Below are 16,150 nucleotides of genomic sequence, written 5' to 3' on the forward strand. Positions count from 1 at the left end.
AAGTCCGATTCAGGTCGTCCCGTGGTACCGGAAAAATTTGATAAGAGACAAGACCACGAATATCGGATGCAAGAGCTACTTCTTCGTCAGGAAGAGTTAAAGTTACAGGCCAGAGATCTTGAATTGGCTAATCAGCTTGCAATCGCTCGGTTACACCTGTCTGCGAAACAGGAGGGTTTCGAAATCCCTGGTTTAAAACGACCATCGTTTGATGTTGCGGCTAATTTCAAACTCTTGAATTTCCCCTGGGGATCAATAAAGTATCTATCTATCTATCTATCTAAACTCGTCCCTCCATTCCAGGAACGAGAAGCGGACAGATATTTTGTGCACTTTGAGCGGGTAGCGACGTCTTTGAGTTGGCCGAGGTCTGCTTGGACTCTTCTCCCCCAGTGCACGCTGGTTGGGAAGGCCCAGCAGGTTTATTCGTCTTTGTCCCTTGATCAAGGCGCGGATTATGATTGCGTTAAAAGTGCTATTTTGCGAGCATACGAGCTGGTGCCAGAAACCTATAGATTGCGTTTCCGTCGCTTTCGTAAAAATGAGCGACACACGTTCGTGGAATTTGCTCGTGAGAAAGAGTCACTTTTTACTCGTTGGTGCGCTGCGCAGGGCGTAGAGGACTTCGAACAGCTTCGCCAATTAATTCTGATTGAGGAATTCAAAAACTGTCTCCCCCACTCTGTGTCAATGTATCTCAGCGAACAGAAGGCGGAGACATTAGACAGGGCCGCTGCACTCGCTGACGAATACGTCATAACCCACAAAGTTGGTTCGCGTGAAAAACCATACAGAGACGTCCCTGCACCTGTAGCTCCTGATCGCAGCTCATTTCGCAGACCGAATCCCCAAGCTCCTGTTAATAAGGTGTTGTGTGTGTATTGCAAGATAACTGGTCATCTCGTGTCAGAATGCCCCATTCTCAAGAAAAAGCAAGCCAAGTCTGTCGCGTTAGTAACCGCCGATAGGGAGCTGTCGCCAATCCTGCACATTGGCCGTGAAATTCACTCCGAGTTAGCAGCCGATTACAAACCCTTTGTGAGAACTGGTTGTGTTTCAACCCCTGGCGGTGACGAACTAATACCTGTCAAAATCCTACGAGATACTGGCGCTAGCCAATCATTCGTTCTAGAGGGTGTGTTGCCCCTGGGTAAAGAAACAGCGGTCGGGAGTAGCGTGCTTGTTAGAGGTATAGGTATGAATTTTATTCAGGTCCCGCTTCACAAAATTAAGCTTCAGTCTGATCTTGTGTCTGGCTGCGTTGTTGTAGGCGTGCGCCCCTCGCTGCCAGTCCCCGGGGTCTCGTTCATCCTGGGGAATGATCTCGCTGGAGGTGAGGTTTGGGAAAAGGCAATTGCGCCACCTGAAGTCGTGTCTGTGCCACTCTCCCCTGCTGTAGACGAATGTGCGCAGAAATTTCCTGGGGTGTTTCCCTCGTGCGCCGTAACTCGTGCCATGTCTCAGAACAGGCCCGGCGTCTTTGATGACCTGCAGGACACATTTCTCGCCAATCTGAATCCCGATCAGCCTCTTGACTCCTCTGCGGTTGCCAAGGTGTCGTCGTCTGCAGCAGATAAAAACAACACTGAGCACTTAGCTACAAACAACGTGCCATTGTCGAGAAATAGGTTAATCGCGTTGCAGAAAAATGATCCAACGCTCGCCTCGCTTATTAATACTGCGTGTGCCTCCTCTGATCTCGTATCGTCGCCCCAGGGATATTTTTTTCGTGATGAAATTCTGATGAGGAAATGGCAACATCGTAACAGTCCCGACGAGTGCCATGTCGTCTCACAGGTCATTGTGCCTGATGAGTATCGTGCGGAGATACTCAAACTTGCCCACGATTCTGCAGCTGGACACTTGGGTGTCACAAAAACGTATGACCGAGTCCTCCGCCATTTCTATTGGCCTGGGTTGAAAAAAAATGTCCGACATTTCTGTAAAACCTGCCATGTATGCCAATTAGTGGGCAAGCCGAACCAAAAGGTTCCTCCAGCTCCCTTATACCCAATCCCCATCATTAACGACCCTTTCGAACACATAGTCATTGACTGCGTGGGTCCTTTGCCTCGGTCAAAGAGCGGTTTCCAGTACCTCTTAACCATTATGTGCGCTACCACCCGTTTCCCAGAGGCTGTACCCTTGCGTAACATCTCGGCGAAAACAGTGATTCAAGCGCTAATAAAATTCTTTTCACTCTTTGGATTACCAAAAGTAATCCAGAGCGATCGGGGGACAAACTTCACGCCTCGTGTATTTGACCCAGGTGGCAAAATGTTGGTTTGTCTTGTCTGTCTTGTCTTACCTGTTTAATCTATTTCAATTCCAAAGTGTAAGTATTTTTAACTTTAGTCGTATGTGTGTATTGTGAACTTTTCCTCATTGACTTTGGTATTTTACTGCCAGACTGTTTCTTTTTAGTTATGGAGACTAGAGTCACCATTTTGGTGGGAGGGTGTTACGGCCCCCGAAGTTCCTTCTGATTTAACGTGATTTGATTGACATGATTTTTGGCACACCCTGCTGGCTGTGAGTGGTAGGGGTGCTGTTACCTGCTATTTTCTATGTTTGCTCCCTAATCAGGTGATCCCAATTAGCCAGGATGCGGTGCACCTGGCCAGCCTCTTCAAAAGGCTCATTCTGGACCTGGTCTGCAGAGCATTGTCTGGGTTTTTCCTGCTGGTTGCTACCACCGTGTCGTCTCCAGTTTTTCGAGCCTTTTTGCCGGTTTCCGAGCCTGCTTTTTGCCCTTTTTAGGGAACTTAAATAAATACCCCTTTTGAGCCTACCCAGTCGTTGTTCTCCACTTTATGTTGCGGTTTTCCGGTGGGGAACCGTAACAGTGGTGAATGTTGAAGAGGAGATGCAAGTCCACACTGGTTACTGACGCCCTAGAGGGAGGGCTTAAACTTCAGCCTGTGAATGCCACTCGCTGGAATAGCCAGTTAAAGATGCTGAGGTCTGTTCTCAATGTTCCAAGTGATGTACTTGCTGAGCTCCATTGCCCCTGACACCACATGAGCGGAAAATAATCCCGGAGCTTTGTGAGGTATTGAAACCCTTTGAGGAGCTTTGTGAGGTATTGAAACCCTTTGAGGAGCCTCCAGACAGATGCCAGGCTGAGAAAATAGTAACCTCCAGCCTCATCAGCCCTTGTGTCAGGGGCGCAAGGCATGCTAGCAAAAACATGAAGATGACCGGTAATAAAATAATAAAAAGTTTGTGTCAACTCTACAATCCTCACTTGAGCCGTTTAACAAATACCAGCTTCCTCTGCACCTGTTGAGAGAATCTTTAGTGTTGCAGGAAAGATATTCAGACCAGAACGGTGCAGACTCAATGCTAAAACATTTGAGGAGCTATTGAGAATTAGATGCAACAGTGTTGCTCAATGAGTTTTGCATTGGAATAAATGACAACTGCATTTACAACGACTTTGTGTTATTTGATTACTTTGAAATGAAAATAACATTTTGAACAAAACGAATTAAACAACATTGAGGGAGTAATTTATTTCAAGACTTTGATCATTATCTATGTGTATGCAGGGTTGTGGAGTGACTAGTTATGTGTAATGAAATTATGTTATTAAATTACAAAATTAACGTAATTGTATGTGAGATTCAACACATTCTTTCTGTTGTGTGACTGTGTGGAATTTATTTGAATTGCCATGAATTTAATTCCACTTCCTGTCATTTCAATTCCAATTCAACTTCCTGTGGGGTGGAGTCAATTCAATTCAAATTCCAACTCATGAATTGAATGAGGCCAATTCTGAAATTTTGCACAAGCCTCCACCCCACACACCCCACACACACTCACTCACCCCACACACCCCACACACACTCACTCACCCCACACACCCCACACACACTCATTCACCCCACACACCCCACACACACTCACTCACCCCACACACCCCACTCACCCCACACACACTCACTCACGTGCCGTCCAGGAGAGCAAACATGCTGCTGCCGCTATAAGGACCTCATTGTGAGGAACCTTTAGTTCTGCTGCGCTATAATGAGGAACCTTTAGTTCTGCTGCGCTATAATGAGGAACCTTCAGTTCTGCTGCCGCTATAAGGACCTCATTGTGAGGAACCTTTAGTTCTGCTGCGCTATAATGAGGAACCTTTAGTTCTGCTGCGCTATAATGAGGAACCTTCAGTTCTGCTGCCGCTATAAGGACCTCATTGTGAGGAACCTTTAGTTCTGCTGCGCTATAATGAGGAACCTTCAGTTCTGCTGCCGCTATAAGGACCTCATTGTGAGGAACCTTTAGTTCTGCTGCGCTATAATGAGGAACCTTCAGTTCTGCTGCCGCTATAAGGACCTCATTGTGAGGAACCTTTAGTTCTGCTGCGCTATAATGAGGAACCTTCAGTTCTGCTGCCGCTATAAGGACCTCATTGTGAGGAACCTTTAGTTCTGCTGCGCTATAATGAGGAACCTTCAGTTCTGCTGCCGCTATAAGGACCTCATTGTGAGCAACCTTTAGTTCTGCTGCGCTATAATGAGGAACCTTCAGTTCTGCTGCCGCTATAAGGACCTCATTGTGAGGAAACTTTAGTTCTGCTGCGCTATAATGAGGAACCTTCAGTTCTGCTGCCGCTATAAGGACCTCATTGTGAGGAACCTTTAGTTCTGCTGCGCTATAATGAGGAACCTTCAGTTCTGCTGCCGCTATAAGGACCTCATTGTGAGGAACCTTCAGTTCTGCTGCCGCTATAAGGACCTCATTGTGAGGAACCTTTAGTTCTGCTGCGCTATAATGAGGAACCTTCAGTTCTGCTGCCGCTATAAGGACCTCATTGTGATGAACCTTTAGTTCTGCTGCGCTATAATGAGGAACCTTCAGTTCTGCTGCCGCTATAAGGACCTCATTGTGAGGAACCTTCAGTTCTGCTGCCGCTATAAGGACCTCATTGTGAGGAACCTTCAGTTCTGGTGATACAGCTAGACGCACACATGCCCATGCAGGTTTTAAAACAAGTGTCCACTCATCTGCTCGCTATCTGAAACTGCAGCATTCCAAGCGTGACACACCCCCGTCTCCAAGCCATGACAAACGCTCATACAGCGCCAGACTTGTGTTATTCAGCTGGACCACACAACTGGGATATAGGGCAGGGTGACACACACACACACACTCACACACACAGAGCAGTATCTCGGTCCAAATCTCTACACACATAAATCACACACACAGTGCAATATCTCTACACACATAAATCACACACACAGAGCAGTACACAGTGCAGTATCTCTAGATCTAACTGTGACTAACCTTACATCCCACATAACAACACAGTCAATGGAAATAAAAAACAGAAATAGTCTGTGAGTGCCTGGTGAATGCAGAGCATTAGCGAACATCTAGAGAGACCAAGCACTCACAGCAGTCATGGTTAGATCTGTGAGAGACCAAGCACTCACAGCAGTCATGGTTAGATCTGTGAAGCACTCAGAGCAGTCATGGTTAGATCACTGACAGCAGAAAGACACATTCGTGGAGTAACACTTCATTAAAGGGGTGGTTCAGGATTTTGGGCATGGGACCTCATTTCCAAGTTAGCAAGTGTGATATTTATCAGTGGAGACCGTTTTCAACATGTTTCATCCAGTCCTTCTAATTGCAGAGTTCGCAGGTGCTAGGCTAGCGCAAGTCATCGGTATGTGTTAGCCTGCCACTAAAAACAGTCTTACCCACTCCAAAGTACACCCGAGGCAAATTCCAGACAATCGATGTAAATGTCGCTGATAGAATAGTGTAAGAAATACAACTACCCTCGCATCGCGTTGCAATAGTTATACTTTGTTCCCTGAAGTTGGTAGTAGGCATTTAAGCAATGCAGAGGCGGACTGATATTAACAAGGCTACTACCAGGTATTCCCATTGGAGTGCGCTTCTATGTTTACTTTTCGGCGCAGTACTACTAACCGGAGCAAGTATAATTCCGCCGCTGCTAAGAAACTAGTCCCTCAAAATGTAATGCGATCATTGAAATGCATGGATAGAATAATGATAGAAATAAAACTATCAACACAGACATTTACATCGATAGTCTGGCGTTATAATTTATTTGCCTCGGGTGTACTGTGGAGTGGGTAAGACTGTTTTTAGTGGCAGGCTAACACATACTGATGACTTGCGCTAGCCTAGCACATGCGAACTCTGCAACTAGAAGGACTGGAGGAAACGTGTTGAAAACGGCCTCCACTGATAAATATCACACTTGCTAACTTGGAAATGAGGTCCCATGTCCAAAATCCTGAACCACCCCTTTAAGGCTGATTGTGGCACACACACAGATTATAAAACATTCATAACTAATTAAGAAGAGCTATCAGCACAGAACATGGAATCATGAAATCATACGGAACAACATTTACAAAATAAAAGGCGTCTTTTTTTTTTATTGTAGACTTTACTCTAGATTTTTACTAAGAGCGTCCATATACTGAGAGAAACATGGTTAATTGTCTGTGCAGGTGGGAATCCCTGATTGGTCCTGGTGAAGAAGATTCTAGGCTGGGGAAGGGGTTCTGAGCACGCTCAGATGGGAGCAGGGTGGGTTCTGAGCACGCTCAGATGAGATGTGGTTCTGAGCACGCTCAGATGGGAGAAGGGTGGGTTCTGAGCACGCTCAGATGAGATGTGGTTCTGAGCACGCTCAGATGGGAGCAGGGTGGGTTCTGAGCACGCTCAGATGAGATGTGGTTCTGAGCACGCTCACATGGGAGCAGGGTGGGTTCTGAGAACGCTCAGATGAGATGTGGTTCTGGGAGGGGGTTGTGAGCATGCTCAGATGGGGGGGGGGGGGTGGATTGTGAGCATGCTCACTGGGGCTCAGCTGAGCTTGGCGCGGGTCTTGTAGCGATCCAGGTGTTGTGTGAGGTCCTCAATGCGCAGGTCCTTCAGCTGAACCAGGTGCTCCAGCCGGTTCACCTTAATCTGCAGGATCTAGGAACAGACAGGGACCAGATGCAGCATTAACTGCATCAGCAACAGACAGGGACCAGATGCAGCATTAACTCTTATCTGGCATAACGGCCATAGCCATGCTAACTCCTTATCTCAGAGTGAAAACTCATTTTCCCTCAATCAGTTCTGGAAAGCATCACGTCCACAGCGCATTTCTATGAATGAGCACTCAGTAGTGTTGCACGGTGCACCGATACTACAAAAGTATCGCAATATCCTGAAATTAAAAATGTCACGATACCTAATTTTATTAGTATCGATACTTTTAAATTTAGGAGCAACTCCTAAAAATAATGGGCGTGTCACTCCTAACTTTAGGACTCCTAATTTTTTTTCCCTAAAAGTAATTCACGAAGCATTTTAGACCTAAAAGTAGCACCTAAGTCTGGGACAGCTTAAAAGTAGTCCAGAGGACTCCTAACTCACTAAGACCTATTCACAAACAGCTTTTTGTGGCATTTCACGTTGCGATGTTTTAAAATGCGTCGCCTATGCGGCAACAGGAGCTTCCAATCGCGAGGGAACAATTTTGCATTCATAAAAGGGATGCAATAACGCCACCAACAACAACCAAAACTACTCATTGTTAACATGTAAATTAAATGTAACGTTTCATTGTGAATCAAATTAAAATGGTCTCTTCTTTGCAAACGTAGGCATATGTGACAGATTAATTCAATAATGTTGCAAAGATACTGCATCAGTCCGTAGGCCTATGTTTCATTAGGCTACTACTGTAGGCTATTTGTTTTGCCTTACTCTTTATTCATTTAGGCTAGGCCTTTTTATTGAGTTATTCGTCATCTTCCGTCCTTCGAGCTACTTGTAGCGCACGCATTCTCAGCCCTGTCACCTGTCACTCATCAGCCAATCAATGTGGTCACTTCAGTCAAGCTCGTGCATGAGTAATGACGTCATCCATAGCAACGAAGACTCACTCTTAGTTTAGGAGTTGTCATTTTTCCTTACTAAGAGTAGGTCTGAAAGGCTTTGTGAATAACTTTTAAGAGAAAACTCCTAGCTAAAATCTTTTAGTGCGATTTAGGAGTACTCCTAGTGGTAAGATAAAAGGCTTTGTGAATACGGCCCCTGGCATAGCGGCCATAGCCGAGCTAACTCTTATCTGGCATAACGGCCATAGCCGTGCTCCGCCCTCTTATCTGGCATAACGGCCATAGCCGAGCTAACTCTTATCTGGCATAGCGGCCATAGCCGAGCTAACTCTTATCTGGCATAACGGCCATAGCCGTGCTCTGCCCTCTTATCTGGCATAACGGCCATAGCCGAGCTAACTCTTATCTGGCATAGCGGCCATAACCGAGCTAACTCTTATCTGGCATAGCGGCCATAGCCGAGCTAACTCTTATCTGGCATAGCGGCCATAGCCGAGCTAACTCTTATCTGGCATAACGGCCATAGCCGTGCTCCGCCCTCTTATCTGGCATAGCGGCCATAGCCGAGCTAACTCTTATCTGGCATAACGGCCATAGCCATGCTAACTCCTTATCTCAGAGTGAAAACTCATTTTCCCTCAATCAGTTCTGGAAAGCATCACGTCCACAGCGCATTTCTATGAATGAGCACTCAGTAGTGTTGCACGGTGCACCGATACTACAAAAGTATCGCAATATCCTGAAATTAAAAATGTCACGATACCTAATTTTATTAGTATCGATACTTTTAAAAATGACAGTGTTGTTTTGCAGTAAGATGCATATTTCATGTCAGTGTGTGCAAAGCATGCTTCTAGTGCTTCCAATAGTCTATGTGTCTTTTCTCCTCACACACACACACTTGAAGCTGTCATGTGATAAGTACAGCGAGACATGGCTATTAGTTGAAGTGATGCTGTACCTGCATAGCGACAAATGATAGTAGGCTAATGTTAAGTTAATTTGCTGCCTTGCACCTCACAACTTTGTGTTGCTAATCTACCTAGGCTATGGAATTTAGTTCATTTAGGCCTACTGTTGGGCTTAACAACATTTCAGAAATAGGCTACGCAACCTATTGGCAAACTTTTACATCTGGAGAGAGCTCCTTCTAGCTAACTATCAGAGAGAGCATCTGGAGAGAGCTCCTAGCTAACCATCATGTTAGCTCACGTCATGTTTGTCATTCGTGTCATTGTCACGTCATGTTTGTCATTCGTGTCATTATCACGTCCTGTTTGCCATTCGTGTCATTGTCATGTCATGTTTGTCATTTGTGTAGTATTCACCAGTCATAGACATGAACATTGCAAGACACTTATGATCCCAGAAAGATTTTCTTTGATTTGTTAAATATTAACTAAATATTTTTGCTATGCAGAACATACTATAAATGACTATACATGACTAAACAAAATAGTTTATATGAATTCTAAAATATATGAAATAGAAACATCATTTCCCAGGGTCTGTGTGTGTGTTTGTGTGTGTGTGGAGGGTCGAGTAGATTCTAGGATCGGCACTGGTGTGAATGATTCACAATATTCAATATTACTGATGGTGTCAAGGTGATGGGGGCGGGGGCTGGGATGGGCAAATCCAAAATTCTGTCTGATTATACTCTTATCTCACATAATTTCTTTTTTAATTTTTTGAAATCAAAGTAAATAACCTGCGGTATTTGATTTCAATTTGATTACATTTGTCATGTAACCAGTACTCCGATTTCAGTTGGACTGTTAGAGTTCCTGAATGAAGATTCGGTTAATGTGATGCTTTAATACGATTGGTTAGCATGAAAACTGGAATATAACACATTCTAATTCGGTGCTTTAATCCGATTGGTTAGCATGAAAACTGGAATATTCCACATTCTAATTTGGTGCTTTAATCCAATTGTTCTGCATATGTAACTGCAATGACTGACACTTATACTTTTAATAAATGTAAATTTAACACGCTACATGTAACTCTAAGTGGCCGTTTTGCTAGTAATTGCAACCGATCCTCATGAGCATGTGTCATAGCGCCCCTGTAGGCTATTGGGCTCGTACTCCTGAGACTGGGTCGACATGACACCATGATGTGACTCTGCTGCAGCTGAGATTAACCCACATTATGCCTATCACACATCTAACTTCCTACTGAGGTGATGTGACTCTGACTATCACACATCTAACTTCCTACTGAGGTGATGTGACTCTGCTGCAGCTGAGATTAACCCAAATTATGCCTATCACACATCTAACTTCCTACTGAGGTGATGTGACTCATGTGCTGCAGCTGAGATTAACCCAAATTAGGCCTATCACACATCTAACTTCCTACTGAGGTGATGTGACTCTGCTGCAGCTGAGATTTACCCAAATTATGCCTATCACACATCTAACTTCCTACTGAGGTGATGTGACTCTGCTGCAGCTGAATTGGGTGTAAAGATGTGTAGGCCAGTGGAAAGTGAAGTGTGACTAAAGGGCTGCAGGGTCCTAAAGATCACTGATCGAGTGCTCTCAGGGTCATCAATATCACTGATCGAGTGCTCTCAGTGCTCTCAGGGTCATAAATATCACTGATCGAGAGCTCTCAGGGTCAAAAGTATCACTGATTGAGTGCTCTCAGGGTCAAAAGTATCACTGATCGAGTGCTCTCAGGGTCCTAAAGATCACTGATCGAGTGCTCTCAGGGTCATCAATATCACTGATCGAGTGCTCTCAGGCTCATCAATATCACTGATCGAGTGCTCTCAGGGTCATCAATATCACTGATCGAGTGCTCTCAGGGTCAAAAGTATCACTGATCGAGTGCTCTCAGGCTCATCAATATCACTGATCGAGTGCTCTCAGGGTCATAAATATCACTGATCGAGTGCTCTCAGGGTCAAAAGTATCACTGATCGAGTGCTCTCAGGCTCATCAATATCACTGATCGAGTGCTCTCAGTGCTCTCAGGGTCAAAAGTATCACTGATCGAGTGCTCTCAGTCTGCTGAAAACGCAGTGAGTCACAACTGAGAGGCTGACTGGAGCGGAAGGGCAGTTTCAACACTGTAGGAGCTCTGTAAAGCTCAGTATGAAGGCTGGTCACAGAATGGAGAAATACACGATCACTGTGAAACTACCAAGAACTCTGATCACATGTGTTCTGAGCACTTCTTGCACAATTCTTTTACTGTGTCGACAGGAAAAAGGAAATAACAAAACCCAGGCTTGCAAGAGCCAAAGAGACGTTTGATATGCGTTATTGGGTCAACAGGAACAGCAAAAGTGAAATGTGTTTTTCCAATAAGTGACTGAGTGATGGTGTATTTGAATCCGTAGTGACATATGATATATTTCAAATGATTATAACTGACAACTAATGAAAATCCCAAATTCAGTATCTCAGAAAATTAGAATATTACTTAAAACCAATACAAAAAAAGTTTTTTTAGAAATGTTGGCCAACTTAAAAGTATGAACATGAAAAGTATGAGCATGTACAGCACTCAATACTTAGTTGGGGCTCCTTTTGCCTGAATTACTGCAGCAATGCGGCGTGGCATGGAGTCGATCAGTCTGTGGCACTGCTCAGGTGTTAGGAGAGCCCAGGTTGCGTAGTGGCCTTCAGCTCTTCTGCATTGTTGGGTCTGGCGTATCACATCTTCCTCTTCACCATACCCCATAGATTTTCTATAGTGTTAAGGTCAGGCGAGTTTGCTGGCCAATTAAGAACAGGGATACCATGGTCCTTAAACTGTGTGCAGGTGCCAAGTCCTGTTGGAAAATGAAATCTGCATCTCCATAAAGTTGGCCAGCAGCAGGAAGCATGAAGAGCTCTAATATGTCCTGGTAGACGGCTGCGTTGACCTTGGACTTTAGAAAACACAGTGGACCAACACCAGCAGATGGCATGGCACCCCAAACCATCACTGACTGTGGAAACTTTACACTGGACTTCAAGCAACGTGGATTCTGTGCCTCTCCGCTCTTCCTCCAGACTCTGAGACCTTGATTTCCAAAGGAAATGCAAAATTTACTTTCATCAGAGAACATAACTTTGGACCACTCAGCAGCAGTCCAGTCCTTTTTGTCTTTAGTGCAGGCGAGACGCTTCTGACGCTGTCACTTGTTCAAGAGTGGCTTGACACAAGGAATGCGACAGCTGAAACCCATGTCTTGCATACGTCTGTGCGTGGTGGTTCTTAAAGCACTGACTCCAGCTGCCGTCCACTCATTGTGAATCTCCCCCACATTTTTTAAAGGGTTTTCTTTCACAATCCTCTTCAGGGTGCGGTTTAAAGAGAGAGACCATTTAAAGGCCTTTGCCGGTGTTTTGAGTTAATTAGCTGATTAGAGTGTGGCACCAGGTGTCTTCAATATTGAACCTTTTCACAATATTCTAAAAAATGAAAAAAAAAAGCATGGAAAAGCAGGAAGCATGCATAAGGATGTAGATCCAGGAATGCACTAATATTTTGTTCGTAGTACCAGTTTGCAACAATTATTAGTTAACACTAAAGCCCTCCTTACACTGACAGACTTTGTCTCAGACCCTCTCACATATAAAGACAAGTAATAGAGTTTTAAGTCACAGACTATGACTTTGCAATGACTTGGGATCTTGCAGGGTCACTATTTACAAGACTGCAACTAGATTCCTTTAAATTATTACCCATCGTGCGATAGATATGAACAGGAACTGAAATGATAGCCTACTAAACTCAGTCATATTTTCGTGTTTCTGCAGCATTGTTTCATGCGTGACATCCCTAACCGATATAGAGTTGTTCTGTCACGTGGAAGAGCCGACTAATAATGTATAAGAAACAAAATAACAAATTATCATATCATAGGTTTCATCATGTCCCTTGCTACAGCTGTTGCCTACTTTGCCCCTTCCTGTTTGGTGTTGGAGAGAGGTCACTATTGTTTTTTATAGTTCACGTCACTATTTGCATGAGCCACGACTAGAAAGACTTGCGATAATATCAAACATGTTTGATATTGTTGTAACGGCAAAACTAGAAAAGGACTGACTTCGACTGACTTAAAACCGCTAAGATTGGCACCTTACACTTAACGATCTAGTTGACAGGAGCGCGCCGCGATTCCAGTACAACTCCCATGATTTCTGTCCGACTTTGGAAATTTAGTCTCCTACTGTAAAAACAGACCAAAATCGTACAATGTAAGGCCGCATAAGTTGTAAACACTTCGGAAAAAAATATTAAAAACTGGATATACCAAAAAACTTTGATGTAATCGCTTCCTGCCAGGACTTTTACGGGCTTTTCCCAAATCACAGAAGTAACGTCGACACAGCGGTAGATAGCAGCAGAGTAGAAGTGTTATTTAAATAAACTCCTGGTGTACTTACAAACTTTCCAATGCCTCGTACAACAGTACGACAGAACATAGTTGTACTACTGTAGAAGTTTCGTACCATTCAGGGCATTATTAGTGGGGTAATTTACGAGATACTCCATAGGTTCCATAAGCGCCTGCAGAAAGTCATCAGTTTCTGACAGCGCTACTCGACCAGGGTTTGACCAAGGGAAAACAGGTTCTGGGAGGGTGTTTGGCTCGGGGTCATGGTGCAAAGGACCCTAGGGTGAAATTACTCCGAACCATCGCTTTAAATAAAGAAAAGCCAAATAGTGATCCTTCATCTAAATTTCCAGCTTAACGTTGCGTCCAACAGTAAAATAATGTTAAGCATTGGCTGTTGGTGTATTTATGAAACATAAACGCGGTTACACCGAGTAACAACAACACCATAACTTTCTCTTTCGACTCATTCCATAAATGTTCTGACATGTAGCTTAGGTAGCTAGCCACAACGACAGTGTTAACTAACAGCCGTTGTTTGTCTAGGGTCACCACAATGACAGTGTTAGCTAACAGCCGTTGTTTGTCTAGGGTCACCACAACGACAGTGTTAGCTAACAGCCGTTGTTTGTCTAGGGTCACCACCAATTTCACCATTCTGGGGGCAAGGCCACTTGGCCTTCAGTTGGGCATATTTTGTGGGGGGCACAAAGGCCACATGTCAGGGCACCAAGGCCAAAGTTAACTATACAGTAGTAGGCTATAAAAATGATCAAAGTTGTATTTAGCCTATTCACTGCAGTAGACCTGCATCACTGTATGAAACATTACAAAAACATGAAACATGACATAACATAGAACTGTAAATCATCTGATCATCTAATATTTACAGATATCTAGGCTATATATAAAATTTATTTTATATTTATATGTCGAACTTCACTGCAAATTCAAAACTGGATTACTCTGGAACGGCTAACTGTACAGGGGACTGCTTTACACCTTTGTGTTCGGTAAGGTCTCCTGTTTATTCTGATATGATGGTTTGTCATGTGTTAAAAGAAGGGTTCGTAAAGTATTCCACTGAGATGAATGGGTAGGGAGATCATGGGACGCAATTCAGTGTAGAATGTATGATTAAATTGAATTATATTATTTACTTTTCTCGCGAACCGTTCAACACAGCAATTATCGGCTAACATCGTTTAAAAGCTGAGAAAAAGCTCTTTCATGTGATACTTGTGATGTCTGTGTGATGAATAGGCTACTTCGCGAGTAGTTCAACTAAGAATGGGTGATTTTGGACGCACTTTCTTTCTTGCGCTGTCACTTTCTCCACTGCGTAAAAGACTAAATTAATTTTATTTATTTATTTTTTATTTTTTATTTTTTTAATTATTTAGCACAGGCTGAATAAAAATCGCTATTAGTAGGACGCAAAGCAGAATATGGAAAGAAGGGGGCACCAAGGCCACCGTGGCCTGTAAACCTCTGATTTTCAAAGGGGCCTCACGGCCAACGCAAGGGGCTACGACGGCCACGGCCGTCGTGGCCGCCGTGAAATTCCTACCCTGGTCACCACAATGACAGTGTTAGCTAACAGCCGTTGTTTGTCTAGGGTCACCACAACGACAGTGTTAGCTAACAGCCGTTGTTTGTCTAGGGTCACCACAACGACAGTGTTAGCTAACAGCCGTTGTTTAGCGCTGATTTGTGTTGTGCTTGCTGCTGGGCTCATTGCAAAATAGCTATGATTTACAGCGTGCCACGGTCAAAGTTAAACATGCTTGAATTTCAGCCATGGAACTTTGGGACAACATGGAACATTGGGACAACATGGAACATACAACAAATCGGGGCGTGTCCTCATTTTGGTCAATTTGTCCTCATTATTGTCCTCACAACTACCACTCCTTTTCAGTCTGGTTGGTGGTCACCCTATTTCAATGTATTTCTGTACACAACTAGTCCTCCTCTTTAGTCTGGTTGGTGGTCATCCTATTTCTGTACACAACTACTTGCGTCAAGTGGAAAAAGTGGAAGTGTGGAAAAACTATTCTCTAGCTGGGTCACGGTTGCATCATGGTTTGAGCCACGTCTGAGGCAAGGATATGACGGAGGCAGTGTGGCTGCTCTGTTAACATGGGCGCAGGGATATGATGGAGGCAGTGTGGCTGCTCTGTTAACATGGGCGCAGGGATATGACGGAGGCAGTGTGGCTGCTCGGTTAACATGGGCGCAGGGATATGACGGAGGCAGTGTGGCTGCTCTGTTAACATGGGTGCAGGGATATGACGGAGGCAGTGTGGCTGCTCTGTTAACATGGGTGCAGGGATATGACGGAGGCAGTGTGGCTGCTCTAACCTGTTAACATGGGCGCAGGGATATGACGGAGGCAGTGTGGCTGCTCTGTTAACATGGGCGCAGGGATATGACGGAGGCAGTGTGGCTGCTCTAACCTGTTAACATGGGCACTGAATAACACCACCCCCCCCCCCCCCCTCAGGAATTTTGGCCTGAAAAGTGTCCTCACTTTTAAACACAATCTGTCCTCCTTTTCAGAGCCTGGTTGGTGGTCACCTTATTTGTGCTACAAATAGAACACATGACTTCCCCCTTCATACCCTCACTGTCAGAGTAAACTTGCCCAGTTATCTTTCTGACTTCATTATGCCAGGAATGTGAAGCCATGTAGCATCATCCACAATTAGTTGTGATGAGTTGTGAGATTGTATTTTATTGGTGAGGTAATAATGACAAATTTTTCAGGCTACACTTCAGGTTTCCTGCATTTTCCTGTGGTTGGTTAATATTATTATAACATTAACTAGCTGATTAGCAAACGGAGCATGCCACTAACTTTCAGTGCTTAAATTCCAGAGAATGTGTGACATAAAAACCAGTTATTTATCTGACA

At 44.3% G+C, this 16,150-nt stretch overlaps 1 protein-coding gene across 1 annotated transcript in view; it reads right to left on the reverse strand.

Annotated features, from left to right (window-relative positions):
* Positions 1-6,861: 6,861 nt before the first annotated feature.
* The window catches only part of spef1 (sperm flagellar 1), a 20,360-nt gene continuing 11,071 nt past the window's right edge, over positions 6,862-16,150 (reverse strand). Inside the window, exon 7 of the mRNA XM_076285256.1 lies at positions 6,862-6,975. Coding sequence (XP_076141371.1) covers positions 6,862-6,975 — 114 coding nt within the window. The remainder of the gene's footprint in view (positions 6,976-16,150) is intronic.

The sequence above is a fragment of the Alosa pseudoharengus genome, unplaced genomic scaffold, assembly GCF_046254945.1.
Source record: "Alosa pseudoharengus isolate Yale_2024_CS ecotype anadromous, Long Island Sound unplaced genomic scaffold, YU_APseudo_1.1 YU_APseudo_1.1_scf_15, whole genome shotgun sequence".
In the NCBI taxonomy this organism is placed as follows: domain Eukaryota; kingdom Metazoa; phylum Chordata; class Actinopteri; order Clupeiformes; family Clupeidae; genus Alosa; species Alosa pseudoharengus.